Below are 27982 nucleotides of genomic sequence, written 5' to 3'. Positions count from 1 at the left end.
CACAACAATTCGTATCTGCTTTTTTAGTCAATAATCAAAATGTAAATAAGTCAAAAAATATTTTATTAAGTTCTAATCGGTAGACGTAAAGTCGATAAAGTCATTAAATGCATTGTGAATAAGAAAAAAATTGAAGAAAATTTAAACAAAAGAAAATAAAAATTTTTGTGATTAAAATTGTAAAAAAATAAAAAAAATAGATAATGAAGCCTTATCGCCTTGTGCACCACCAAAGGTCAGTGTACAATGAGGATTTATTGTTGAATCCGAAGGAGCATCCGAATATTAAAAAGGGTAAGTTTATGGATGTGATCGAGTGATATTGCATGTTTATAAATAGACATTTGATGCATTATCGGTGAGATTTTGATCAGAAAGTGTCGATTAATGCTTAAAGTTGTAAAAAATCACAAAATAATTACAAAAAAATTAAATTAAGCAATTTTGAGGCTTTTTTGTATTTGCGTATTCAAATGAATTTAAAATTCACAAGTTGTTGTCATTTTTGAAGATGAAAAGTGACTTTTTTTAGTTGAAGGTTAACCGAATATGATCACTAAGTGGCGCTGGATGTGATAAATTGAATATTTTTGTGATGATTTTTTTGTGATTTATGGTCAATGACATGAATGTTTTTTTTTCGGATTGTTTCATTTTTATGTAAAATTGTTTGAACTTTTTTTTGCCAAGTTTTTCAAAATTTTAATAATTTTAGGAATATTTGACAAAATTTTCTTAATTGCAATAAAAATTCTTCAAGTTTTTTGTCAATTTTATTTAAAATTCTTAAAACTTTTTATTAATTCCTTCAAAATTTTAATAATTTTTAGCAATATTCGTTAAAATTTCCTTTATTTTAAGCGAAATTTTTCAAAATTTTCTCGATTTTATTCAAAATTCTTCAGAATTTACTGACATTTATGATAAAGTCTTTAAAATTTGTTCAATTTTAACCAAAGTTTGACAAAATTTACTCAATTTCTTGAAAAAATTTGGCAAAATTTTCACAACTTTCAGCAAAATTTCTATGTTCGTTCTCAATTTAAAGCAAATTTGTCTAAACTTTATCAAATTTATTCAAACTCTTTAAATTCTTTATCAAAATTGTTTAAATTTTATGCAAAAATCTTCACGTTTCTCAATTTTTTCTCGCAAAATTTTCCAAAATTTTGTCTATTTTTGACCAAATTCAATCAAAACACTATCCCAATGATAGCCTTTACCCTCAAAAACAATCAATTAACACCTCAAAAAACACAAAAAAGATACAAAAATAGAAATTCGTGATGATCTATTTGAACTTACATTGCATACCAGGGGATATTCAGGGGTATTAAGACACAACCTACTTAAGCGACACAAATGAAGAAGGCTGCTAATTTTCTTTTATTAACATGCCGCCCTCCATTGGACGGCTTCAGTAATGACGGAAGTGTCAGTAAAAGAGATTTAGATGAGTTTTAAAAGCTCTGTGATGGAACTTTCTTCATTTGTGTTATTCGGACTACTACTTCTTATACGCCACTCTTCTCCTCTCTTTGAATGGTTTGAAAACATAAAGGAGAGTTTTGGAAGTTTTTTCTCAGGAAAAACTCTAACAAATTGAAAATTTTTCAAATTTTTCAAATTTTTCAAATTTTCTTCAGTTTGTTTGCGTTTTTCTAGAGTAATAAATCCCCAAATCCATCCTTGATTCATCCTAAATTTATGCAATCTATTCTAAAAATTCCAAACCGATCCATGAATAAGAATCTATTTTCAATTATTCTCATAAAAATATTTATTTATAAATTTAGAAAATGATTTTAGTTTTGACTTATTTTGTCAAAACATTCAGATAGTCATCAAGATTATGTTATTTACTTTGTGCTGATTATGACTTGAACTTGAATAATTTTGGGAATAATTTTGAATAATTGTATAAATTTGGAACTTAAATGTGAATAAATTTTCAAATATTTAGAAAGGGGTCGTTATTCAGTAATGGTTGGATATATAGCGATGTAAGGGGTTTTGCGTTCCGTGAACAGCCCCAAATAACAATTGATAAATATCAAAAAATACTCAAAAATCCCTAATTTATCCAATATTTCTCCAAAAACAGGCGACATAGTCGAAATTTTCCACCAAGACGAGCACGATGAGAAAGGCAAGCAACGTTGTCGACTCCTGCTGCAAGTCTCACACACAAAGGATACTCAGGGACGGCCTGACTACATCAGTGTCGAATCATCGATTGCACTTACATTTAATTTGAAAAATTATGGAGATGTTTACATGCAAGTTGTGAATCCATTGAATGTGGCTCTGGACAGTGTTGAAATGTGAGTAAAATTTTTTTGGTTCCATTTTTGTGTTATTTTGGAAATTTTGTGGATGGAAAATTGATGGAAATTAATATAGAAAAATTAAAAATTTAAATTCAAATTTTAAATTTTTTAAAATTTTAAAATTCAATTTTTAAATTTTTTACAATTTAAGATTTAAGAATTTAAATAATTTTTGAAAATTCAATTTTTAAATTTTTTTAAAATTTCAAATTTCATTTTTTAAATTTTTTAAAATTCAATTTTTAAACTTTTTAAAATTTAATTTCTAAGTTTTTAAAAATATTAAAATTTTGAATTTTTGAAAAATCAAAAAAATTAATTAAATTTTAGAAAGTTTAAAAATTAAAATTTAAAAAATTAAAAATTAAAATTTAAAAAATTTAAAAAAAATTTAAAATTTTTTCATCAATTTCCACAAAATTTCCCATTCCATGTATTCTAACAGCATTCTATCACATATTTAAGCTGGGTCAAATTCAATTCAATTGGCAATGAAAAATTATCCAAAAAAAAAGGATTTGAATTCAAGAAATTTTTGAAATTTGTCTAATATTTTTCAAAATTTCTCTCATCTCATCACTAAAAAACACAATAAACAGTTCCTTCGGTGTTCTCATTTCCCAAAAAAATTAAATTTGAACAAAATTTTTTCATACTCAAAATTCTTTTGTTACTTTAAAGGGTTTTTCCGTGGTTAGAAACAAACAAAGAGAAAAAGTAAGTAAAATTAATAAAAAATAATTTAAAAAAAAAAAAAAACGGGAAAAGATCACAAAGGAAATTCAAAAAATTTTTCATTGACAAAAAATGGAGCTAAACTGTGATGATTTTTGTGAACGTTGATTATGTTGTGATGTTGATGTTGGTACAGGTGGATCATGTGGGGATGGTTAAGAGGGTACATACCCCCATGTGATGGTGGTTGGGGGTACATACTTCCCTGTTTAGTGTGTAAGCTGTCATGTGGACCAAGTCAATGGAAATTGCATTAAATTGTTGAATTTTGTCCTAAATCTCACTTTATATCAGTTGTGGACAACCTTTTACATCTTTTGGCACACCTTGGTGATTTGCTTCGACCAGAACCTCACACGACATATGGTTCATGGCATTACCAAATATGCCGCATCTCACAGGTTGCCCATTACTGATTTAAATCACAAAAATCGACGAAATTATTGAAGAATTCCAACAAAATCTAACGAAATAACCTCAAATTGTTGACAATCTTACCAGAATCAATCTTCCCCATAACTATACCTAAATTCCCAACAAATCTAACTCAATTCCCCCCAAAAACATTACCTCAACCCCCAAAAAAACTCATTCATATGGTTTCATTCTCATTAACATTTTTATTCATTCAAAATAATTGCTTTTTTCGATATTCAACAACTTTTGTATAAATTTCATTTTTTCTATCACAAAGTCTTGTTATTTATAATGCGAAAATGAAAAAAAAAGAACGGAATGAAGCCAGACGAAGTAATGAAAATGATTTATGTTCGCGACGAATAACAAGTGGTAAAAATATGCGATTTTTTTTGTGTTATAGAAGAAATTAAATTGCTTAGGATTTGGAGAGGGTGGGGAACTAGGTGACGTCAATTGTGATTATATGACGGTATTTTTAGGGAAGCTGGTGGAAGATGCATATTAGGAATGGGGATGTTTGACCACCCAGACACCTCTTTTTGGGACAAATATTCTTCAATTTGCTAGTGTTTTAGTGACGAAAAAGATCTAAATGACTCAAAATCACCCTAAATTTTTCGCAATATTCTTACTCGTCTTTCTCGAAACATTTCAGACTACACCCTTGATTAGCGATATTATCGCCTAGTTTCCTAGTCTAGGGATTTATGGCTGGCTAGTATATGACAATTTAGCCACTTTTTTGAAATTAATTCCATAGATTCATAATGTTTGAAGGGTTCAAGCTTATGACCTAGAGCTACTACTATTAATAATTTATTGTATCACATTCCTTACTTACTTACTGGAACCATGCTCCGATGTGGAGCCTAGGATTCTGCAAAAAGCCTTCCATCTGATTCTGTTGCTAGTCTTATCACAAAGTTTGTACAACTTTTCCGTCTTTGCATCTAACTGACATTCTTTTAAAACTGTCACATTCCAATTAATAGTGGGTATCTAAAACATTTGCCCGGAAATTACAGTGTAGAAATGACACAAAAAACGGTTTTTAGTTGACTTGACTCTGGCTTGAAACCGGATTGCGTCAATTTAGCCTGGGATCAGAGTCAAGGTAGTCTTTGGCAATTTGTATGTTACGACGCATCATGTGCCTTCCGGGTTTAAATATCTGCAATATGCATGGACACAAGTATGCCTCATAATACCTGATGTACCTTGCAATTTAGCTAGTTAGAATTCTTATGTGAATTATTTAGTCAAGTTAGCAAGTCAAATTAAGCTGTTGCTAGGGTAGGATGGCCTTTGTAGTCTAACAAACTAGCTATTGGTTCCCGATGCCTAAACCAAGACACTTAGCTATATCATTAGAATGCAACTTTTAAATACAATTCCAAATACACGCTCAAAAGCCTTATTTTCGTCAATTTTTGCTCAATTTCTCTAGTAATAAACAACGCATTAGACACAGTCAATAAGACTTTCTTATCATCGCCAAAACTTCTTCTTATTCTCCCCCAATGTCGACTATCAAAACAGTAAACAAACAGCATAAATCCTGCATATAGCAACAACATATTCTTATTATTATTACATCTAATTGATGCTTTTTTTGTGGAATCAATTTATTGTCTGTGACTAGACATTAATGTCAATATTTTGACACTTTTTTGGCATCAAATATCCTTTGAGCTTCCGTCATTAAATTTTGTTGCTCATTATTATGATATTTGAGACATTGTTGATAATTTTGAGACATTGGACGCTTCAATGTGAAATGTATGTCTGTGGGAATTGAAATGTTGGCACAAAAAAGTTGTCATTGAAATTGATCGGGTGTCATTTTTTACAAAATTATGGCTTATAATATTTGTTGGGGTTTTGTAGATTAGGAGGATATACTTGGGATTGATCCAGAGGTCTGACTCTGAAGCTGACCAAATTTCAAGTCCAATTCTCCTCGTGGTATTCCCTTTTATCACGAAATGCACCACTGGTGATCCAGCACAGTGTCAGGATATGTACTTAATAGATTTACATAAATTTAAAACCTATCCAGCCTTTAGCTGGTTTGGTGCCAAACAGATTGTGGCTTTCTCAAACAATGACCGTTAATTTTTTTTCAGAAAAATATTTTTTGTCGTTAATATTCAAATTTTTTTGACCGTTACTTTTATTTTTCTTCGTAACGGAAATTTGTATTTTAAAATAAGTTGAGTTCGAAATGTTTGAATTTTTCGACAATTTTATGTCGACAAACTCGAATTTGAGACGACCACACTCTGGTGCCAACCTGTCTCCCAAATATCGTCAATTTGCACCGAAATGACTGTAATTTGTTCATTTAAATGACCAAAAATGGACCAAACTGATTAAAATATGATTGATCAGTTTTGTACCTTTAACTCAAGTTCATGTGCCTTCATAGAACACAATTCAATTACAGAACACAAATTAGACAGCAATAAAACCTTTAAAAAAATCAAATTAATCCCCAAAATAACATGAAAATCCCACAAACTAAAACAGCCAGCTGTTCCAGCTTATCTCATTCAAAAAAATAACAAAATTCACAATCAAATATCAGAAAACAGGCAATAAAAATCCACCAAAAAGCATTTCAATGCCGATAAAAATATAAAACTTAATATTCATTGATGTGTGAAATTATTGTAAAAACTAATCGATTTGAACATTTCTTATCAGTTCAAGTGCATGTTTATGACACTTATGCCAAATATTATTAACATCCAAATAAAATAGTCAACAAAAATAAACCGAATGGTAATAAATTGTTGTGGCGTATTGAAACTTTTTAATATTTTTGGAGTAAAAAGCAGATGTAGATTGAGGAGGGGAGGGATGGTAGGGATAGTGGAAGTGATGTCAAAAATTTAGGGAAGCTTTTGTATTTTTTACAGACAATAATCCTAGGAAATTTAAGAATTATTTCCAAAAGAGTAGATTTGACCCCAAAAATCCCCCTAAATACGCCCCTGCTTAATGTTAAATAAGCCATTAATTATCATCGATGTCAGATTTTTTGGATGTTTATTTCGGATAGAATCATTAAACTCACTATTCGCAGCTATTAAAATGTTATTCAGCTTACAAAGAAGATGAAATCTTTTGTTTCGAATTTAAAGGTCAAATGAGACATCTATTGTAGGGATCTGATGTAATTAGACTCATACTTATGATTTTTCAATCTTGTTACAAATTTACTTACTTACTGACAAACTTACTTACTTACTATCTTCACTGACTGTACCGATCTATTGTAATCCATGGCTTCAGACGACGTTTGAATTTGGCCATATCGCTGGCTTTTGCTTGGCAATTTCCAATACTAAATGCAATACTGTCTCTGTCAAGGGGCTGTTCATTTATTACGTTGAAGAGGAAAGAAGGGGGGAGGGTAAAATCCGAAAATTTCATTGTTAATTTTTGAAAAAAATTCTCTAACGTAATAAGTGAACGGCTCCTAACTAACTTTTCATAAACAATTGGATGTTAACTCAAAATTTGAACTTAAAATTGAAAAATTTTATAGCATAAAAGATTCAATTTTTTTTCTCGTAATTCCGAACGATATGGATATCCGCATTTTTCTGCATGCCTTATCATTAAAGGCCTGTCATGCGAGTAAGGCGTCATAGCAGTGCTCCAGTAAACATGTTGTGTTCCTCGGGAAGTCTTCATTTTGTGTCGATCAAGCTTTTAATCTTAATCATACTCAAAACAGACAGTTGAAGGCTTGTCCTTATGCAAATTACTTCATTTTCAAAATCCAACAATGTCCAAATTGGGCTGTTTAGGAATATCCTCAACAACTGCAAAGTCCGTACTAAAGTGTTTTACTCGCTGCATACGTAAAGACCTGCATCTACAAAGAATGTGTATGATTTCCTTGCAATAACTACAATTATATCAAGCCAATCCATAATGTCTATAAGTCCATTTGTCTAAGACATAAATCCATTTGATTTCATATCGTAAAACTGTCAAGCTTCCTCTGTACTTACTTACTGGAACCATATAAGCTTCCTCTATGTCATCAATGAATCATGTCCGTAGATCTGCCAATGTTTATTCATTTACAGAAAATTTGTAATAAATTCAAATCTTGACCATCAAGCTTATAAATGTTTTAGCAAAATGGGAAGCATGGATGCAATCATTGCCAAAAATAAGAAGTCTTACACAAATTGGCTATAAAAATCTCATCAAAATTTTCTCATTTCTTTTATATTTATTACAGAACCTTCAAGGATCAGTACATGGGACGATCTGAAATGTGGCGCCTAAAGCAACATCTCACAAACACGTGCGTCTACATAAACAAGAAAATCGAATATTGTGAGTCAATTCGTTGTCAAGGTCAGTAACGAAAAAAAAATAATAATTTATAAATGCAAAATGAAAAGAGAATTTTTTTTATTACTTTGTTGTTGTTGTGACTGCATCAGGCACAACTCGATAAGACTTTTTTTTGTTTGTGAATGGACAAAATAGAAAAAAATGAAATTTTTATGGGTTGTGAAGCTGTAAAAAAATATAAATCAGCTGACTTTTTGGGGATTTGTGGATTGGATTAAATAGTTTTGGCAATGAATGTGAATTTGGTAATAAATTATGGAAGTAGATGAAATATTGTAAAAAGTTAATGCAATAAATTGGACATGATGGCACAAAATAAGCTACTGAACTTGAACTAGAAGCGTCCCGTCAATTTATCCAAAAGACCCGGATTCAATCCGAGGAAAATTCTGGTTGATTTTGAGTATTTTTCGCTGTTCTAGTCATGTAAATTCAATTTATGTGATCCATAACAAGACATTAAAAACACCCAAAAATTAGAGCTCGATAAAAAAAAAAAACCAAATAAAATTCATATAAAGTTTCTAAAAATGTAGTCATACTCTAAATCCACATGTTATTAACATAATAATTCCATCCACTCAAAAATAAAACTGTTTGCACATTTATTAATACTAAAAAAAAAATAATATCAATGTCAACGACCTAACTGACACATGCTAGTATAAATAGCTTGTGTTAATGAAAATGAAAGCTATTTTGATATTATTAATGGTGCAAAATTTATCAGTTTTGAGAAATGATATAGAAAAATTTCATTAACAATCGTCGGGCTATTGAGCAGTGATGGGTAACTTGCTTACTTACTGGAACCATGCTCCGATTTGGAGCCTAGGTTGTTACAAAATGATTTCCATCTGACTATGTTGCTGGCTGTATCACAAAGCTTGTACAAATTATCAGTTTTGACATCCAACTGGCATTCCTTTTGGCATTCCTTCCCTCCATCTCCTGGATTTGGAGCCTAGGTTACTACAGAAGGTCTCCCATCTGACTCTATTGTTGATCTTATCACAAAATTTGAAGCAGCATACAAATGTGTAGCCAAAAATCTTTTAGAAATGCCATGAATTGCATGCATTGTGAGGTTTCGATCAAGGCTTAACGCCAAGGTGTGCCGCGAAAAATAAAAGGTTGTCCAGCACTGTTCAAGAGCCATACTTGGAGCCAGTGTCAATTCATCAGAGTTCCAAGTCGACTCAAATTTTGATTCTAGTCGACTTGACTCAAATCGACTTTTTCATACAAAATTCTGAGTCGATTTCGAGCTCTGATTTAAATCAAATCCGGTTTCAAGTCAGGGTCATGCAGGCCTGATGTCGGATATTTTACATCATAATTTTGTCTATTTTTTTAACGATTTTATGCCAAATTTGATAAATTTGCCAACTTAAAATCCAACAATTAATCATAATTAATTCCTCAATTCTTACAAAAAAATCCTTAAAAATTCAAAAAGTCACGAAAAAATTTCTCAAGTCAACAGCCGACCTTGAATCGTGTGGCTGAAGTACGTCGGCATGATATCGCAAATCGAATTAAAAACATGTCTATAATTTAGTCATAATATCGTCAAATTTCGTCAACCCATTCCCGAATTTCGTCAAGGCTTCCTTGCCGAGTTACAGTATGTCCAATTTTGGACAAAAATACCGACGTACTTCAGCTGACAATATTTTCAAAACAAATATTTTATAACATATTATATATCAAAACGCATCTACTAATTTCGTCAAATTTCGTCAAGTAAAAAATTTTAAAATCGGAAGTGATCTACAGGACCTACAGCCTGTTTAAGCTCTACCTGAAGGTACAGTCAAGTAAAAAAGTTTTTTAGTATGACATTTTATATGTCTAATCATATCTAAATTTCATAAGGATTTCAAATAAACAAAAAGTTTTTGGATTGGACCGTCCTCAAGTAGCTTATGTCCATTAAAGTGCTGTAGAGAGGCCTAAATTTGAAAAATTTCGGGTAAGATATGTTATATGTCTAAACACATCTATTTTCATCAAGAATTACGAATTTGTTAAAATATCTTACTTTTGACACTTATATAAATCACTTATGTCGGTCAAAAGAAGTAAATAGCTCCTAAATTTTCTAAAAGTGCTTTAAAATTTTTTTTTTGAAAACTTTAATAAATCAAATTAATTTTTTATAAAAATCTAAAATACAAAATATTTATATAAATTGCAAATTGTTTTCGTAAAAAGTGAAAAAATTAATTTTAATTTTGGTTCTTGTGATTAAATTTTTGAGATTGTTAGTAAACAATAATAATCTCAGATCTCATATTTTTTTAAATAAATTAAATTAAGTTAGGAATTAAAAATTATAAATGATAAAATCAAATTATTGATAATTTTACAGAATTTGATTTATTAAGTTTTTCTAGAAAAAATTTCTTACAGCTCTTTTTGAAAATTTAGGCTCTGTCTATTATTTTTAACCGACATAAGCAATTTACATAAGGATCAAAAATAAGATATTTTATAAAATTCGTAATTCTTGATGAAAATAGATGTGTTTAGACATATAACATATCTTACCCGAAATTTTTCAAATTTAGGCCTCTCTACAGCACTTTAATGGACATAAGCTACTTGAGGACGGTCCAATCCAAAAACTTTTTGTTTATTTGAAATCCTTATGAAATTTAGATATGATTAGACATATAAAATGTCATACTAAAAAACTTTTTTACTTGACTGTACCTTCAGGTAGAGCTTAAACAGGCTGTAGGTCCTGTAGATCACTTCCGATTTTAAAATTTTTTACTTGACGAAATTTGACGAAATTAGTAGATGCGTTTTGATATATAATATGTTATAAAATATTTGTTTTGAAAATATTGTCAGCTGAAGTACGTCGGTATTTTTGTCCAAAATTGGACATACTGTAACTCGGCAAGGAAGCCTTGACGAAATTCGGGAATGGGTTGACGAAATTTGACGATATTATGACTAAATTATAGACATGTTTTTAATTCGATTTGCGATATCATGCCGACGTACTTCAGGCACACCCTTGAATCTCATTTTCGCTTTAAATAACAAGAAAATTTTGTCAATTCAGCATCAAAACAAATCTCAGCGACTCTAAAAACCGGTAAATTTACAAACAAATCTCATTTTCATGCTTAGAAATGACTGTTAAGTTTACACAGCAATTCCTACAAAGTTGTTAACTATTTGAATTAGAAAAAAATTATTCTCGCGTGTTCAAACTCGTCTGTTTACAATTTATTTGTACTGTTGCTTTACTGCTGTTCCATTTAATATGAATAAATTAATTTCTTCTTTTTTGTTTATATTGGTTTTGTCTGTTCTGCATTAAGCTTTGTAATGGACTCATGGAAATGATTTTTATGGGTTTTGTAACACATTTTGGGAACTGGGAAGAGGAGGGGGAGGGGAAGGCATCCTTAAACCCCAAAATATGAAGTCTATATGCATTCTAGTGGCGTTTGACTTCCGGAGTTCCCCAAACATTGTCTCAGGGGTGTATTTGGGAAGAATATAGGGTTTGAGGCTCTCTAAACCAATGGTGGGCAACCTGAATCTGATTTTAGTCAAGTACTACCTGTGCTTTCCATCATACTGGGCCATGAAAAATAAAAAGATGCCCACCACTGCTCTCAATAAATCCCTGGTCTCTTTTACCTTCCTAACGAAGAAATGACACCCCTGTATACTCTTGGTTAGACCTCAAACTTGTAATAAACATCTTTAAATGACTTATTGATCTACTTTATACAATATTGATGCGCAATTTTATTCTCACATCATCAACAACGTCTTATTTACCATTTCAATCAAAAAACATTTCAAATAATTTAAAGTGATAATTTTATGATTCAATATTTTTACCTAGGGACCGTTCACTTATTACGTTTGCTTTTTAGGGAGGAGGGGGGTCAACGATTTTGTAACAGCCTAAAAAAAAGTTTTTTTCATGGACATTTTGTAACGAGGGAGGGAGGGGAGCGTCTAGAAATTCGTTTTTTTTTTGCGTAACGTAATAAGTGAATGGCCCCCTAGCAACATTGTTTTAAATTTATGTCAAAACCTGCTTACATTATTTTACTGTGTTGTAAGATGAATTTATTGATTTTCAATCAATTTGCATTAATTGTGAACCTTTTTTATTTCTTGTTGCTTAGAATAAATTTTAATAAAAATTCGAATTAATGTCAATTGACGTATTTTTTATTACGTCGCTTGGTGCATTGCATAGCTTGATGATTGTCTTTGTTATGTGATTTTTTTAATGTCTGAGAATTTAGGAAGGCAAAAGGATTGTCTTGCATGGACTCGACACATTATATCTCGAGTCCATGCAATTCTCCCAGGCAAAAGGCATAGAAATTGTCAAAAGTCCAGTCCCAGTTAGATTTGACTCTGGCTTGATTTCTGTTTTCTAATTAAGTACATTTCATTGATGTACCCCCAAATGGACAGCATGATCTAGTTCATAACTAGATTATCCGGAACGTACTGTAAAATATTCCATTAGTCGACCGTCTAGTTACTAACTAGGTAAAAAGTCTAGTTGTCCATTCAGAACAACATTGAGTCTAACCAGGAACATATTCAGGGAGTAAACAGGAGTGTAGTCACAATAAGGCAGAGGGTTAAGTGTCTAAAATGCCAAAAAACAATTTAAACTCTCGAATTTTAAAACTTTAATTGAATTAATCCAAAAATTAGACATACTTCGAACAAAGTTCAATAATATCTTTATCACATTTCTTTTAGTGTACGAGATGTGGAGCTTTGGTGAGCGGGTGTCATGTGGTGTCATTACTGAAGATACTAAGGTATGTTTGAACATTTTAACACCATTATGTGATAATTTAAACAAATTTCTGAATACCACAAGTCGGTTAATCCAAAATCCGGTTCCAAGTCGGCAAGGCTTTTACTTGATGCCAGTTTGAAATCAAAGTCGATTAACTGATTTGTTATTCTTTAGACCTATTGTCAGTCTAACTGCTGTAAAATTAAACATTTTACAAATCAAATTCCTCAAAAATTCACAAAAAAATCAATGTTCCAGGTCGTGTTCCGTTCCTCAACCTCAATGGTCTACCTTTTCATCCAAATGAGCTCCGAAATGTGGGACTTTGACATCCACGGAGATTTATATTTTGAAAAGGCTGTCAATGGCTTCCTTACTGACCTCTTTGCAAAATGGAAGAAGCAAGGCAGCAATCATGAAGTCACAATTGTCCTCTTTTCTCGAACATTCTATGCTGCAAAGTCAAAAGATGAATTTCCCGTTCACATGCGTGACTGCCTTCAAATGGACTATAAAGGACGATTCTTTGAGGACTTTTATCGCGTTGCTGTCCAGAATGAGCGAAATGACGATTGGAGTACAATTTTAGTGCAATTAAGAAGGCTGTTTACGTCCTATAAGGACACTGTGCTGAAATATCACGAAAGATCGGGCTTTGTAATTCCACAGGCAACAAACTCAACAGCAAGTCAGGGTAACTTTTTAGAAGTTCTCAACATTTCACTGAATGTGTTCGAAAAGCATTTTCTGGATCGAAGTTTTGATCGGACTGGACAATTGTCGGTTGTGATAACGCCTGGTGTTGGTGTGTTTGAAGTTGACAGGGAGCTGACTAATATCACTAAGCAGAGGGTAAGTGCCATTTTGGGGATGTTTAGATACCAGTGTGAAGACACCTGAACCTAGATAACTCTAGTGTGAAGACACCTGAACCTAGATAACTCTAGTGTGAAGACACCTGAACCTAGATAACTCTAGTGTGAAGGCACCTGAAGCTAAAAACTCTAGTGTGAAGGCACCTGAACCTATAAGCTCTAGTGTAAAGGCACCTGAACCTAGAAACTCTAGTGTGAAGGCACCTGAACCTAGAAACATTAGTGTGAAGACACCTGAACCTAGAAACTCTAGTGTGAAGGCCCCTGAACCTATAAGCTCTAGTGTAAAGGCACCTGAACCTAGAAACTCTAGTGTGAAGGCACCTGAAGCTAAAAACTCTAGTGTGAAGGCACCTGAACCTATAAGCTCTAGTTTAAAGGCACCTGAACCTAGAAACTCTAGTGTAAAGGCACCTGAACCTAGAAACTCTAGTGTGAAGGCACCTGAAGCTAAAAACTCTAGTGTGAAGGCACCTGAACCTATAAGCTCTAGTGTAAAGGCACCTGAACCTAGAAACTCTAGTGTGAAGGCATGTGAACCTAAAAAAACTCTAATGTGAAGGCACCTGAATCTAAAAATTCAAGTGTAAAGCCACCTGAACCTAAAATCTCTACCTTATTTTCTAGATAATCGATAATGGTGTCGGCAGTGATCTCGTATGCTGTGGTGAACAACCTCTTCATGCAGTTCCACTCCTGAAATTTCACAACAAAGATCCATCACTAAATACTGTTGATGACTATTCGATGCCACACTGGATCAACTTAAGTTTCTATTCAACAAATAAGAAAGTTGCTTACTCATCCTTCATCCCGCGGATCAAGCTCCCTCCATTTATGAAAAAGTTTGATGAGGAAAGTGTCGAGGAACAGCAAATTAAGAAGCTTAAGGATGAAATTAACTTTTATTCAGACACAAATACGGAATATATCCATAATTCCTTGTATGACTATGATGCGTATGATGCACAAGTCTTTGCAATTCCATCATCGGGCATCAAAAGTCATCAAAAAACTAAAAAGTCAGCTGTGCCTAGCTTCGATGGATATAATTCACTCTCAATGTCAATGACGGGCAGTAAAGACTTTGATAATTCAGTACATAGGAACCGTAAAATGTCCGATCCTGACATTCATCATTCGCATAGCTTCAGTGACGACTCTGGACCACTTACTTTACGGGAATCGATGTCACAGTCAACATTATCGACTTCAAAATCTCGAAAGGCAATTCCAGTTCGAACTGGACGTGCACTAATAAATCCATTCGATCCCAGTCACGTTACAATTAAGCTTACATCAAATCGTCGACGATGGTCACACATTTTTCCAAAAGGACCAACCGGTGTCCTTATACAGCAACATCATTACCAGGCTGTGCCTTCAAAACAAATTCAAGAACCAACTTTAGAACGTGAAGATTCATTTAGCTTCCTTAATGTTGATGATTATGTTCATAATGTGCTGTGTGCTCATTATACTAGCACTAATAGTAATGGAGTAAGAAAGCAGCATAGCAGCTTATCAGGAAGGTCCATGGATAAGTATGATGATGATTTTAGGAATAGCAACAATAATACGCCGGTGGATAAGGGGAACTATTTAAATGATAGCTTAAGTAAGTACAATTGGAATTATTGTGTGAATGCACCTGAATATTGGAATTTTAGTGTGAAGGCACCTGAATGTTGGAATTCTAGTGTGAATACACCTGAATATTGAAATTATATTGTGAAAAAACCTGAATATTGGAATTCTAGTGTGAATGCACCTGAATATTGGAATTCTAGTGTGAATGCACCTGAATATTGGGATTCTAGTGTGAATGCACTTGAATGTTGGAATTCTAGTGTAAATGCACCTGAATGTTGGAATTCTAGTGTGAATGCACCTGAATATTGGGATTCTAGTGTGAATGCACCTTAATGTTGGAATTCTGGTGTGAATGCACCTGAATATTGGAATTCTAGTGTGAAGGCACCTGAATAATTGAATTCTAGTGTGAATGCACCTGAATATTGGAATTCTAGTGTGAATGCACCTGAATATGGGAATTATAGTGTGAAGGGACCTGAATGTTGGAATTCTAGTGTGAATACACCTGAATATTGAAATTATATTGTGAATAAACCTGAATATTGGAATTCTAGTGTAAATGCACCTGAATGTTGGAATTCTAGTGTGAATGCACCTGAATATTGGAATTATAGTGTGAATGCACCTGAATGTTGGTATTCTAGTGTGAATGCCCCTGAATGTTAGAATTCTAGTGTGAATGCCCCTGAATATTGGAATTCTAGTGTGAATGCACCTGAATATTGGAATTCTAGTGTGAATGCACCTGAATATTGGAATTCTAGTGTGAATGCACCTGAATATTGGAATTCTAGTGTGAATGCACCTGAATGCTGGAATTCTAGTGTGAATGCACCTGAATATTGAAATTCTAATGCGAATGCGCCTGAATATTGGAATTCTAGTGTGAAGGCACCTGAATATGGGAATTATAGTGTGAAGGGACCTGAATGTTGGAATTCTAGTGTGAATACACCTGAATATTGAAATTATATTGTGAATAAACCTGAATATTGGAATTCTAGTGTAAATGCACCTGAATGTTGGAATTCTAGTGTGAATGCACCTGAATATTGGAATTCTAGTGTGAATGCACCTGAATATGGGAATTATAGTGTGAAGGGACCTGAATGTTGGAATTCTAGTGTGAATACACCTGAATATTGAAATTATATTGTGAATAAACCTGAATATTGGAATTCTAGTGTAAATGCACCTGAATGTTGGAATTCTAGTGTGAATGCACCTGAATATTGGAATTATAGTGTGAATGCACCTGAATGTTGGTATTCTAGTGTGAATGCCCCTGAATGTTAGAATTCTAGTGTGAATGCCCCTGAATATTGGAATTCTAGTGTGAATGCACCTGAATATTGGAATTCTAGTGTGAATGCACCTGAATATTGGAATTCTAGTGTGAATGCACCTGAATATTGAAATTCTAGTGTGAATGCACCTGAATGTTAGAATTATTAAGCAAATATTAATCCAATAATTAACTCAATCTCTTCCAGTGCTGAAAAATCGAAAAGTGTCATTACTAAACTCATCCTTTAGTACAATAACATCAACGTCAACGCCATCAAAGACCCTCCTATGGGGTGCAACAGGTGAACAAGATTGGACACCACAACTCACGACAGGTATGTTGATGATTTTGTCCATAATTTGACATTCATGCTGCAAATTAAAAACTCAATTACAAAAAAACAATTTAAAACTAACTGCGAAATAGTAAAAAAAGTCAAAAAAAGTGAATTAAAATTGTCCAAATTTGGTAGAAATTTGAATTTAGAACTTCTGCTTTGCTGAAGTGTCTCTTGTTGAATTTCATAATCCCCCCCGTGTGTGTCAGTTTATTTAAAAACTTTTCAAATTTTTTGGTACTAAATGTGTGTAAATATTAATAAAGTCATGAATTTGAAGAGTTAAATTAATTAATTTAAAAAAAAAAATCATAAAAATGCGACACAAATTAGAAAAAAATATTGCAAAAATTTTATTTAATTTTTTTTCAATTTTTTTTTTTTTATTTTATTTTCGTTGATGCCAATAAAAAAAAAATACCAAATAAAAACCTACATAAACCACATAACTGTGACCATCATCATCATCTGGTGTATAAAAATAATTTCTAAACAAATTTTGAATGCAAAATTCTATCTTAAATCATGTTATGCTAAATATCATCCACAACCACACTTTCTCATCATGTCGTTGGCTCGAATGTGCAATGTAAAAAATTTTTAATAAATTTTGTGACCAAAAATGCTTGAAAAATAGCTGGAAGAATCATAATAGGTCGGATATTAAAACAATTTTAATTAATTAATGCATTTTTTTTAGATTAGACATTTTTAGAATAGATTTTTCCTACTTTTTGTTTCAATTTTGGCATTAAGTTTCAATTATTTTCCTTTTCTATCTTGGCGATTCCGATTTTCTGGTTTTCGATGATTTCAAGGGTCAGACACTATCATCATCGGGGTCTAACCATGGTAATTCATCAATTAATTGGAAAATCGGAATAAGCTAGTCCTATTTGCATTTGTTCAATTTTTATATTTTATTTCTATCTTCTGATCAACAAGGAACTAGATTTGAGGTAAAAATAAGAGCAATTGTCAGTCACAGATCTAGATTTTTGTGGATTAGTGGTCTAAATTCTTCTGCTTTTAATAATTATTATTTACAATATTATTGCATTATTTATGTTATGACTTGAGTTGTCATCTTACATATCAGTACATCCTAAATTAAATATATGCACGGTGTAGACAGAGTTGATTGGATTCCAATATAGAAGCCGGCTTTCCAAAGACATGTCACCTTCCGGCAAGGAAGCCGACCTCTATATTGAAGTTCCGCTAACACTTGGTAAATTTTTTTTGAGATGTATTAAAACATTGAGTCAAGTCGACTAACTAACTTGCTTCCTTCGCTTGTCGTACTTTATCGCTGGCTTCCACTCTCTGATTCTTGATTCCAATTACAATCCTATTTCGATCAACATTTTCTTTTTATGATTTCTGTGAGCAGTCACGTGATCTCTTAGTAAGATTCTTGCTACCTAAAATTTCAGACTTAAAGAAATCGACTAATTCATTCTAAATCTTAATAGAGCTCTGACATGACGTAGATCATGATCATGATCGAACTCTGTCACTCCTTTAGTAAACAGATACTCAGTAACAAGAGAATTCTTAATAAACTAACTGATAAAACTGAATCCAACGCGACCAATGACTTTATTATTATTATTATTTTAATTGATACTGTTACGCCAAATCTGGCACTGCTCTTATTTATAAATATACTAAGTATACTGATGACATGATCATTCTGATGACAACTCATGTTAAATATTGTGCATGTCAAAAGAAGGATACAAAGAATGCAATTGTAGTCAGATAAAGTCAATATGGAATATATTTAATCTTCAAAATTCAGTTTGGCTTCAACTTTAAACATTCCATCGCTCTTACAAATATTGCAAATCAATTAGACAAATCAAAAATCCAGCTTCAGGTCGGTTGGATTCTGACTTGTTGCTAGAATCGGTTTAAATACAGAATTATGTCAAATTAATGCCGGCTCGGTATTAAAATTTAGATTATTTAACTAATTTCTGTAATTTGGGTCTGATATTTTTGCATTCTTAGTTGATTTTTGGCTCATTCACCAATGATATTGAAATTATTGAAACTAAAATGACATCATTTGTGAATTAGCCTTTAGAATTGCTTATTGTTTGTAGATATTAGTTTGTGTTTGACATTTTTACCTTAGTAAGTTGCTTTAAAAATCTAAAATTTAAACCAGAGCTGGAAGTTGACTCGAATTTTGTATGAAGTCAAGTCGATTTAAGTGCTTACAAAATGTGAGTCAACTTCTAGATCTGTTTTAAACTCAAACCGCGAAATCGACTTGGATTCTGATGGAAAAGTCAACTCAATTCTGAATAAAATTTCAATTCTGATTCAAAATTGACTGAAATTTCATATAAAGTAGAGTTGACTATTTCATATAAAATCCTAGTCGATATCCAAAACTCTGTTAAAAACCACTAATTAATTTAATAATAAAACCTCACCACAAAGTAGAAAACTAACTGTTCTTAACTAAACTAATTGCTTGCTTAAAGCACTTCATCACATCTCAACATGACAAGAAAAAATTTTTATGGATTTTGGCACGAAAATTTACTTTTCTAAATGTGGTTTTTTAAATGTTCTTATTTTGTGACTAATTTTATGTATAATTTGATTATTTAATTATCTGAATTTGGTGACAATTTGAAGGATTTTGGACCTAAGTGATGCAATACAGGTGCTGGTGGGGTACAGCAGGACACTCAGCTGAAAATTGTTGAAATTTGGCAATTTTCTTAATTTTTCTTATTTGAAAAATGTTAAAATTGTGAAAATTGTTGAAAATAATCGTGAAAATTGAACGAAATATTGCAAAAATTGTCGAAAATTGAATATTTTACAGTTTTTTTTTCCAATTTTTAATATCAGAGTTTTAAGGTGAAAAGATGCAAAATCGTGAATTTTTTACAATTTTCAGATGAGTGTCTGACCCCATTTAACAGTAGAAAAGCCACTTGCATTGAGTTGACTTGAATATTATCTTAAATTAAGTCACAAATTCAATCAATTCCCCTAATAAGTCATCACATTCAGATAAAAACTATATCAAATATTTGGAATATTCACCAAAATTTCAATCGTAATTATTCAATGTTGCACGTAGTTTTGTTCAATTTTTAGAATAGATTTTTGCTGTTTTTCTATGTGTAAATTTACAAATTTTCCTATTGATTTGCTTATAAAATGCCTTAAATTTCCAAAAATTAATTCCAATTTCTTCTTTTTTTCTTTAAAAAATTTTCCAAAATTTTTCTTAAAAAATTTTCTTTATAAAGGCGTCGACTGGAAGTCTTTAACAATTCCGGCATGTCTGCCAATCACTACGGATTATTTTCCTGATAAAAGAGCATTAAATAACGATTATGTGCTGTCAATTTATACTTTACTGCCTGACGACGTTAATGCTGACTTTATGAGACTTCGGGCAGTCCAAAGGAAGCCGTTGTCAACTGAGGAAGTCTTTAGGGAGCTTGTGTCGCAGAGACTGTCACAGGTTGGTGTCATTGACATTGTTCCAATCAATTAAGCCTTAAAAATGAATATTTTCAGGGATTTCAACTCATCATCCTCACCGATCACTCATTAACACACAGCAAACCACCAACTGCACCATGCTGTGGCGGCAGCATCCAACAAAAATCATCACTCGTCGCTCCAGTTGCCATAGAACATCCAAAAGAATATTTACTATCAATTGGTCGAATTTTTCATAAAATTACACTTTATGGATCAGAAATTAAGATCACAAGGTACCGGCCAAGACATCCATATCCACCAATTAATGTTGATTACATCTATCGATTCCATGCACCAAATCATGATAATTATGAAGTTTCTGGTGTTAATTTTACAACTGAAAAGTTGGAAAACTTCAATTGGAATCATATGGATCAATATATATGTACAAGGGGTGATTTTGACTTTATGCTGTTGGAGGTGAGTAGATGGGGTTAATGGGAGGGAATGGGGGATTGGGGATGACTGAATCAGATGAGTTTGTCAGCCTATTTGACCAAAATATTGTCAAAATTGAGCTGATTTGATCAAAATGTTGTCAAAATTCAGCTCATTTGGTCGAAATTCAGCCAAAACTCAGCCATACTCTGAACAAAGCCCCAAAGACATCCTGTAAAATTAACTCAAAATTCCACTTTTTAATCCCCCCAGCAAATGAAATACTGGCGCTACCGCATGTATCTCCTGCCAAAAGAAGATCCAATAATGAAGAAAATTCAAGATGAAAATCTCGAGTATTGTGACATTTATGTGAGGGAAACAACACCAGCAATTCAGAAGCAGCAAGTCGAGGAGTTCTTAAGACTCGTTGAGACACACTTGAATAAAGTTAAGCGCGTCAAGAAGCCTAGGGTGAGTTGAACTTTGCAACACTTTTTGTACTTAATTTGCCTATTTGAAGTTTTTTTGAGCAATTTATGCTTGAAAAATTTAGAAAAAATTAGAAAAGCTATTTTAAGTATTAAGTAGCTTTATATACTTTAAATTGATTCCTATTCCTTAATCCTCATGTTCATTTGTTAATGGATTTCATCCAAATTTATTGCATATTGAGTCGTTTGTAATTTACAGTTATTCAAAATTTGCAGATAGAGTGAGTTGCTTGGTAATGTCTGGGTATAGGGTCAAGTAGATGTAGAGCTAAATAAAGAGGGAAAGGAGTGGTTTGAAGTCAAAAAATATGGACAAAATTCTTCATTTTGTTAGAAATTTTCAAGACAAAACTACAAAAGACATCTAAGTTGTTGATTTCCATACAAAAAACCCCTCAACACCTCTCTTTGTGCCTGTCTATGTCGATCCTCATATCATGTGCTGAAATCAGAAACATTCCTTAATTCAGCATTAAAATGACTTTCTGCTACATTTTTCACCATTTTGATGTCATTTGACATTCATGGAGTCCATAACTTAGGCAGTATCCCAATTATGGCCAAGCAACTAACCTCTGAGTCTTATCCAAATTTATATCCTATTCCAATCCTCCTTTTTGCTATAATACATAATCTACAAACGATCTCAATTGATGTCAATCATGTTGAGCTCAACATAAAGACCTACAAAATATCCATAAAATAATTTAAGAAGTTCGAGTGACGCATGAAACGTTTTTTTAGAGAACAAAACCAATATTGGCTGTAATTTGGAATGATTTTTGATTGAAGCTTTTGAGTTTTTTTGCTAAATTTAATTAATTTTTGTTAATTTCATTTTATTATTTTTGTCAAATTTAAATTAAAAAAACTCGTTGGCACTATGCATGGATTTGACTTGATTATGTCATTTGTCCATTAAGGTGTCGGTTGTTTGGCATACCTTTAGGTTGTTCAAGCAGCCGGACACAAAAACTGCCAAATTTTTTCATTTTCCTTTCCAAAATTTTTTAATTTTTTCAAAATTTCATCAACATTTAAAAAAATAATTCCAAAAAAAAATAAAAAAATTACTGACAAAAACCACCTTTAGGGAAGTCCAACAACATCGCACTTGACAAGAAGAAGACACAGTACGAGTACGAGCATTCAGTCAAGACCGCCGGCTGTGAGCCAAAATCAGGTGCTTTAAACGATTTTTTTTTTCACTTATTCTTCTTCATGAGCTTTTTAAACTCATTTTTTTAAAATTTCATTTCATTCTTTGCACTCTCAATCTGTCTCTATCTCTCTCTCTCACTCACTCTCATGCTATCTCTTTCTTATTATTTATTTCATATTGTAATTGCATTTTTTAAGGCTTGATTGATGATTATAAAGAAGGATTTTGCAATTTTTAAGGAATTTTACTGAGCTGACAACTTGACTTAATGTCTGGTTCAGTGGTGGACAATCTGTGTTCTGCCAAAATTTTGTGGAAATGGCATGAAGCATATGTCATGTGCGGTTTATGTTAAGGCTTACCACCGTAAAAAATAAAAAGCTGCCTACAACTGGTCTAGTTAATTGTTAGACCTACGGTCGCCTAATGACATTTTCTTCGGAATGTCTTAAAAATATGTCAATAATCGACAGTAGTCAGAGTAGGTTCGACCTAGAGCTCGATATCGACTCAGATTTTGTATGGAAAAGTCGACTTGAGTCTACTGAACTTAATGCAAGTTTCGAGTTCTGGTTCGACAAAAGTTTATTCACAGAACATTATGTCAAGTTGTCCACTCTGATTTGCTGCAATTTTCTACAATTTTTCTTAAATAATTTACAATCAAGCCTTAAAAAATCAATTTAAAAATTTATCATCGCATTCTTTATTTTAAAAATGAATTAACGGTATGGAACTATAATAACAATAAAATTGAATACTAACTCCTGTAAATTAGGTTTGCATTTTAAATAACAAATATTATATTAAGGCAAGATAAATCCGCTAATTAACCAGCAAGCTAGTTAAGTTTATATAACCAAAACATTATTTAAATTAATTTAACACAAATATGATGCATTACCCTATTTGATAAAAGGAGTTATGTATTGATATTCTTAGAAGCTCCTAGTATTTAGATGCTCTACTGGTATTATGATTATAGAATTATTGAGCTTTCATAGTATACTCGAGTGGACAAAAATACGTTAGTACTGGTCATCAGATGGACATTAACTTGCCATCAGATAGTTTGAATTTGGATTTTTGTTCACTCGGGATAGGAGCTTTCATTGAACTTTCATAAGAAGGCACATATCGTATAAATGTCCGAAAATACAGCCCTAGGCTGACTTGACTCAGGCTTGAGATCGGATTCCATCCAATCTAACATGAGACCAAAGTCACGCTGTCTTGAAGCCTGATTTTCAGTCATTTATATGCTCTTTGCTTTTCGGGGTAGTATTATAGGGTTCAAAAGTCTTAAAAATATAATTTCGGGGTTCTGGTGTCTTTATACTGAAGCATTCCCTAGCAGGCAAAAAGCATGCTCTCAAGAGTAAAATTAGTTTGGAGCAATTCACACGTACCTGCACATCTACATAGTATGTTTAAGTTGGACATGCTCTCTGCCTGTTAAGGATTATAGATTCAGGTGCCTTCATATTACAGTTTCAAGGACCTGGTTTCCAAATTTTAAATTTTCTAAGGATTTCAAATGCCTTAAAATATCCAAATCTATTTAAAAATTCAACTTAAGCTCTTCAAACTCTTGTCTAGTAATCTACATCCATCACCTTTATTATTATTATTATTTTAACTTAGATTCTCAATTCACTCAATGGAGGTGGCACTCAAATTACATAATTTCAATTATTAATTCAATAAATTTTCTCAAAAATATTCCAGGCACCACAAAATTCACCATTTAGAGAACGTGTTGGAAGTAACAAATTTCCGGAAAGATTAAGACCAAGGTAGGATAACTTTTGGATATTTTTGGTAGATAGTTAGACATAATTCACACCTTTGGACACACTTGTTGTCCAAATTAATACACAATTCATAACAATAAAGTCACCAAACTCAACATACGTACTCTAACATACTTGCATGCTTACAAAATAAGTTAAAAGTCACAAGTTACTAACATAGTTAACCTAATTAACTGATTTGAGTTGAAAACCAGGATAATTCCACTCATTTCAGTTCCATTTTTATATCCAACAATTCATCCAATTTGTCGCTAAAGGTTTTTCTTTTTTCTTCTCTTTTTCTTCTCCATTTTTAAATGTTTTTCGCTCATTTTTTTTGGTGAAATCATTTTTAAAATTAAATAAAAATAAAAAATTTTGCATCTCATTTAATTTGGCGGGAATTAAAATCAATTTTTGTATCATGAAAATTATGCTATGATAGCTCAAATATTTCCACGATTAGATCAGGTTCGAAGATTGAGAACAGATCGACGTTTATGCAGTTGCAGGTACAGCTGGCTGAGAAGAATGCAAAGGCTGAAAGTGAGGATAATGATGATTGGTGAGTATTTGATTTTTGGGACGCATGTTAACTATATTTAAGATTTGTTTACCAAATTTTGAGGTTATGTTATTGAAATTGATCATAATTTTGAGGTTGTGTAGTCAAAATTGAAGATTTTTGCAAGATTTTTGAGGTTATGTAATCAAAATTGAAGATTTTCTTGAAATTTTTGAGGTTATGTGACCAAAATTCAAGATTTCATTAAAAATTTTGAGGTTATATAGCCAAAATTGAAGAATTTTCCAAAATTGAAGAATTTTCCAAAATTTTTGAGGTTATGTTATCAAAATTGAAGATTTTTCCAAAAACTTTGAGGTTATGTAGCCAAAATTGAAGATTTTTAATTTTTGAGGTTATGTACCTGAAACTGAGGATTTTTCCAAAAATATTGAGGTTATGTAACCAAAATTGATGATTTTTTCAAAATTTTTGAGGTTATGTGTCCAAAATTGAAGATTTTTAATTTTTGAGGTTATGTACCTGAAACTGAGAATTTATCCAAAAATTTTGAGGTTATGTAACCAAAATTGTAGATTTTTCAAAAAATTTTGAGGTTATGTGGCCAAAATTGAAGATTTTGCTCAAAATTTTGAGGTTATGTATCCAAATTTAAAGATTTTTCTAAAATTTTTGAGGTTATGTGTCCAAAATTGAAGATTTTTGTAAAATTTTTGAGGTTATGTAACTGAAATTGAAGATTTTGTTAAAAATTTTGAGGTTATGTTATTAAAATTCGAGGTTTTTATACAATTTTCGAGGTTATGTAACCAAAATTGAAGATTTTTGCACAATTTTTGAGGTTATGTCAAAAAAACTAATCCTTTTTCCCTCTCATTTCAGCTTTGCACCAGAACCACCAAAATTCAAAGTCACATCACCAATCACCGAAATCTTCGAAGCCTTCCGCAATCCAAACAATGGAGTTGGGTTCCTCGAACCCCTACCAAGCATGCCATCCCTCGTATTCTCATCATATGATGCCATAATGTGGGTCTACAATCGTGTAGAAGGTGTCACAAATCCATTAGAGATTCTCGAAGCAATGCGCGATCAGCGACTCATTTGTCATGCAAGCGGTGACATCAAAATGCCAATTGTACCCGGTTTTTATTTGTACTACATTGTTAAGCAAGACATAAGCTCATCAGACTACAAACCACCACTTGGTGATCATGAAGCATTTAGTTTTGAATGGATGGAAGTTGAGATTCCAATGGCATATATAACACCACCAATTAAAGTCACACAAACACCAACAACGGAAACAACAACACCAACTGAGAATGATGTTCCGTCATTTTTGAAGGAGGAAATTGAGAGGAAGAACTTGGATGGAAAATTGTACAGGCATTCACATTTAGAAATAGATTTATCGCAAAAGAGTGACCGAACAGAATGGGGACATGCTAGATATCATAAACATTTCATTCCTGGAAATGCATTTGAGCTTGTTGTTCAGTGGGTCACTGCTAGTGGTCCTATTGTCTATGATTTGGTGAGTATTGTTTGGAAATTTTGAGGTTATGTTAGTTAAAGTTTTGAAATTTGGGACGATTTTGAGGTTAGGATGATCAAAATTGAATAATTTGGAGCAATTTTGAGGTTAAGTTATTTAAATTTTAGAAATTCGGAAAAATTTTGAGGTTAGGAAGTTTAAATTTGAATAGTTTGGGGCAATTTTGAGGTTAGAATGATTAAATTTGAATAATTTGGGACAATTTTGAGATTAGAATGATTAAAATTGAATAATTTGGGACAATTTTGAGGTTAGGATGATTAAGCTTCTGAAATTTGGGACAATTTTGAGGTTAGGATGATTAAATTTGAATGTTTTGGGACAATTTTGAGGTTAGGATGATTAAATTTGAATAATTTGGGAAAATTTTGAGGTTAGGATTATTAAATTTGAATAATTTGGGACAATTTTGAGGTTAGGATGATTAAATTTGAATGTTTTGGGACAATTTTGAGGTTAGGATTATTAAACTTCTGAAATTTGAGACAATTTTGAGGTTAGGATGATTAAATTTGAATAATTTAGGGCAATTTTGAGGTTAGGGTGATTAAACTTTTGAAATTTCGAACAATTTTGAGGTTAGGGTGATAAGACTTCTGAAATTTGGGACAACTTTGAGGTTAGGTTTATTAAAATTAAGAAATTCGTTACAATTTTGAGGTTAGGATGATTAAAATTCAGAAGTTTGAGACAATTTTGAGGTTAGGATGTCTAAAATTTAGAAAATTAAGGCAATTTTAAGGTTATGTCAATCAAGAATTAACTAATCCCCAACTTTCCACCCCACAGATCTACAACTGGAGCCGAAAAGCACAACAATGCGGATATCAACTCGTACCAATCCCATGTGATCCACTAGCCGAGCCATTCAGTCAATTTGAGAAGTCAGATCCACTCCGGGGTCCAATCTTTATTCCACTCAATATTGACTGCCTTCAGCAGACTCGAGCAAATCTCTTTGAGGATTTCAAACGTGAAACTTGGACAGATCGAATGCTTTTGTTCCAAGAGGAAATTGTCAAGCGTTTTGGATTCATATTGAGGGAATGTGAGGTTAAAACAGGATCAAATGACATCTCACCAGATTGGCAATATGTCCATGTGACGGGCAACATGTTCATCCTCTTAACATCCGCAACAAATAAAGTCAGAAGTACATTAAGACGTCTTGGTATGGGAACTGTACAACATTCGAGTCCAACGGAAAGTCTAAAATCACAAAAGAGACTGAAAAATTATTATCATACGCAGCAATCGCAGCCAAATTCAGCACCACAAAAGGAAAACTACATCAATCGAAGTGTTCAGAATAATTCAAGCAATGGAAGTCGTGACTCGGACGATGAAAGTTTTACTGGTATGCCGAGGAAACATCCAGTTGGATTTTTATGGCAATGGAATCACATGATTGCTAATAAACGATGGAAGTCTCACACAATCGCTGGTTCCGATGAAATCTTTCAACTACGAATGTTGAGGGATTTTAGGAATTTTTGTTCAAATATGGATGGGCGGCTGTTAAAGTTTTGGGATGAGGCGTGGGAGAAGAAGGAACGATTGTCACTGTTGAGTTCAAATTAGGAATTTTTAATAATTGAAATTTTTATTTGTTAAATAATTTTTGTTTTTGAATTAATAAATGAATTATAATGACTTTTTTGAAATCTTAAAATTTTTTTATTTTTTATTTTTTTTTTTCAGATTTTTTAGATTTTCTTGATTTATTGAATTTATTAAATTTTTTGAAATTTGAAATTTTTCAGTTTTTATTTTTTTATTTTTAT

General features: G+C 32.2%; 1 protein-coding gene across 9 annotated transcripts; it reads left to right on the top strand.

Annotated features, from left to right (window-relative positions):
* The first annotated feature begins 4 nt into the window (after positions 1–4).
* On the top strand, positions 5–27870 carry Iml1 (GATOR complex protein Iml1). 9 transcript variants are annotated; one of them, XM_070645305.1, is made up of 17 exons: positions 5–294; positions 2105–2324; positions 3012–3047; positions 7747–7865; positions 12627–12688; positions 12928–13521; positions 14172–15162; positions 16634–16762; positions 17403–17420; positions 20047–20264; positions 20321–20707; positions 20939–21139; positions 22253–22342; positions 24050–24117; positions 24581–24679; positions 25523–26177; positions 26988–27870. In XM_070645305.1, the coding sequence occupies exons 1-17, from the start codon at positions 204–206 to the stop codon at positions 27777–27779; spliced, it is 4770 nt and encodes a 1589-aa protein (XP_070501406.1). In that variant the 5' UTR covers positions 5–203; the 3' UTR covers positions 27780–27870. The 9 variants fall into 9 exon arrangements, with proteins under 9 accessions (XP_070501406.1, XP_070501404.1, XP_070501405.1 ...); XM_070645303.1 differs by having other exon boundaries at positions 24560–24679; XM_070645304.1 differs by lacking the exon at positions 17403–17420 and having other exon boundaries at positions 24560–24679.
* The last annotated feature ends 112 nt before the right edge of the window (positions 27871–27982 follow it).

The sequence above is a fragment of the Chironomus tepperi genome, unplaced genomic scaffold (assembly GCF_022539635.2).
Source record: "Chironomus tepperi strain 1889 unplaced genomic scaffold, CSIRO-AGI_Ctep_v1 contig_354, whole genome shotgun sequence".
NCBI lineage: Eukaryota > Metazoa > Arthropoda > Insecta > Diptera > Chironomidae > Chironomus > Chironomus tepperi.
This window is presented reverse-complemented; position numbering and strand designations above follow the sequence as displayed.

Excerpts from the sequence above, each read along its gene's own strand:
- Iml1 (XM_070645303.1), top strand. The coding sequence starts at position 204 with ATGAAGCCTTATCGCCTTGTGCACCACCAAAGGTCAGTGTACAATGAG. Across the intron at positions 2,325-3,011 it reads GCTCTGGACAGTGTTGAAAT|GGTTTTTCCGTGGTTAGAAA; the intron begins GTGAGTAAAATT and ends GTTACTTTAAAG. Across the intron at positions 12,689-12,927 it reads TCATTACTGAAGATACTAAG|GTCGTGTTCCGTTCCTCAAC; the intron begins GTATGTTTGAAC and ends TCAATGTTCCAG.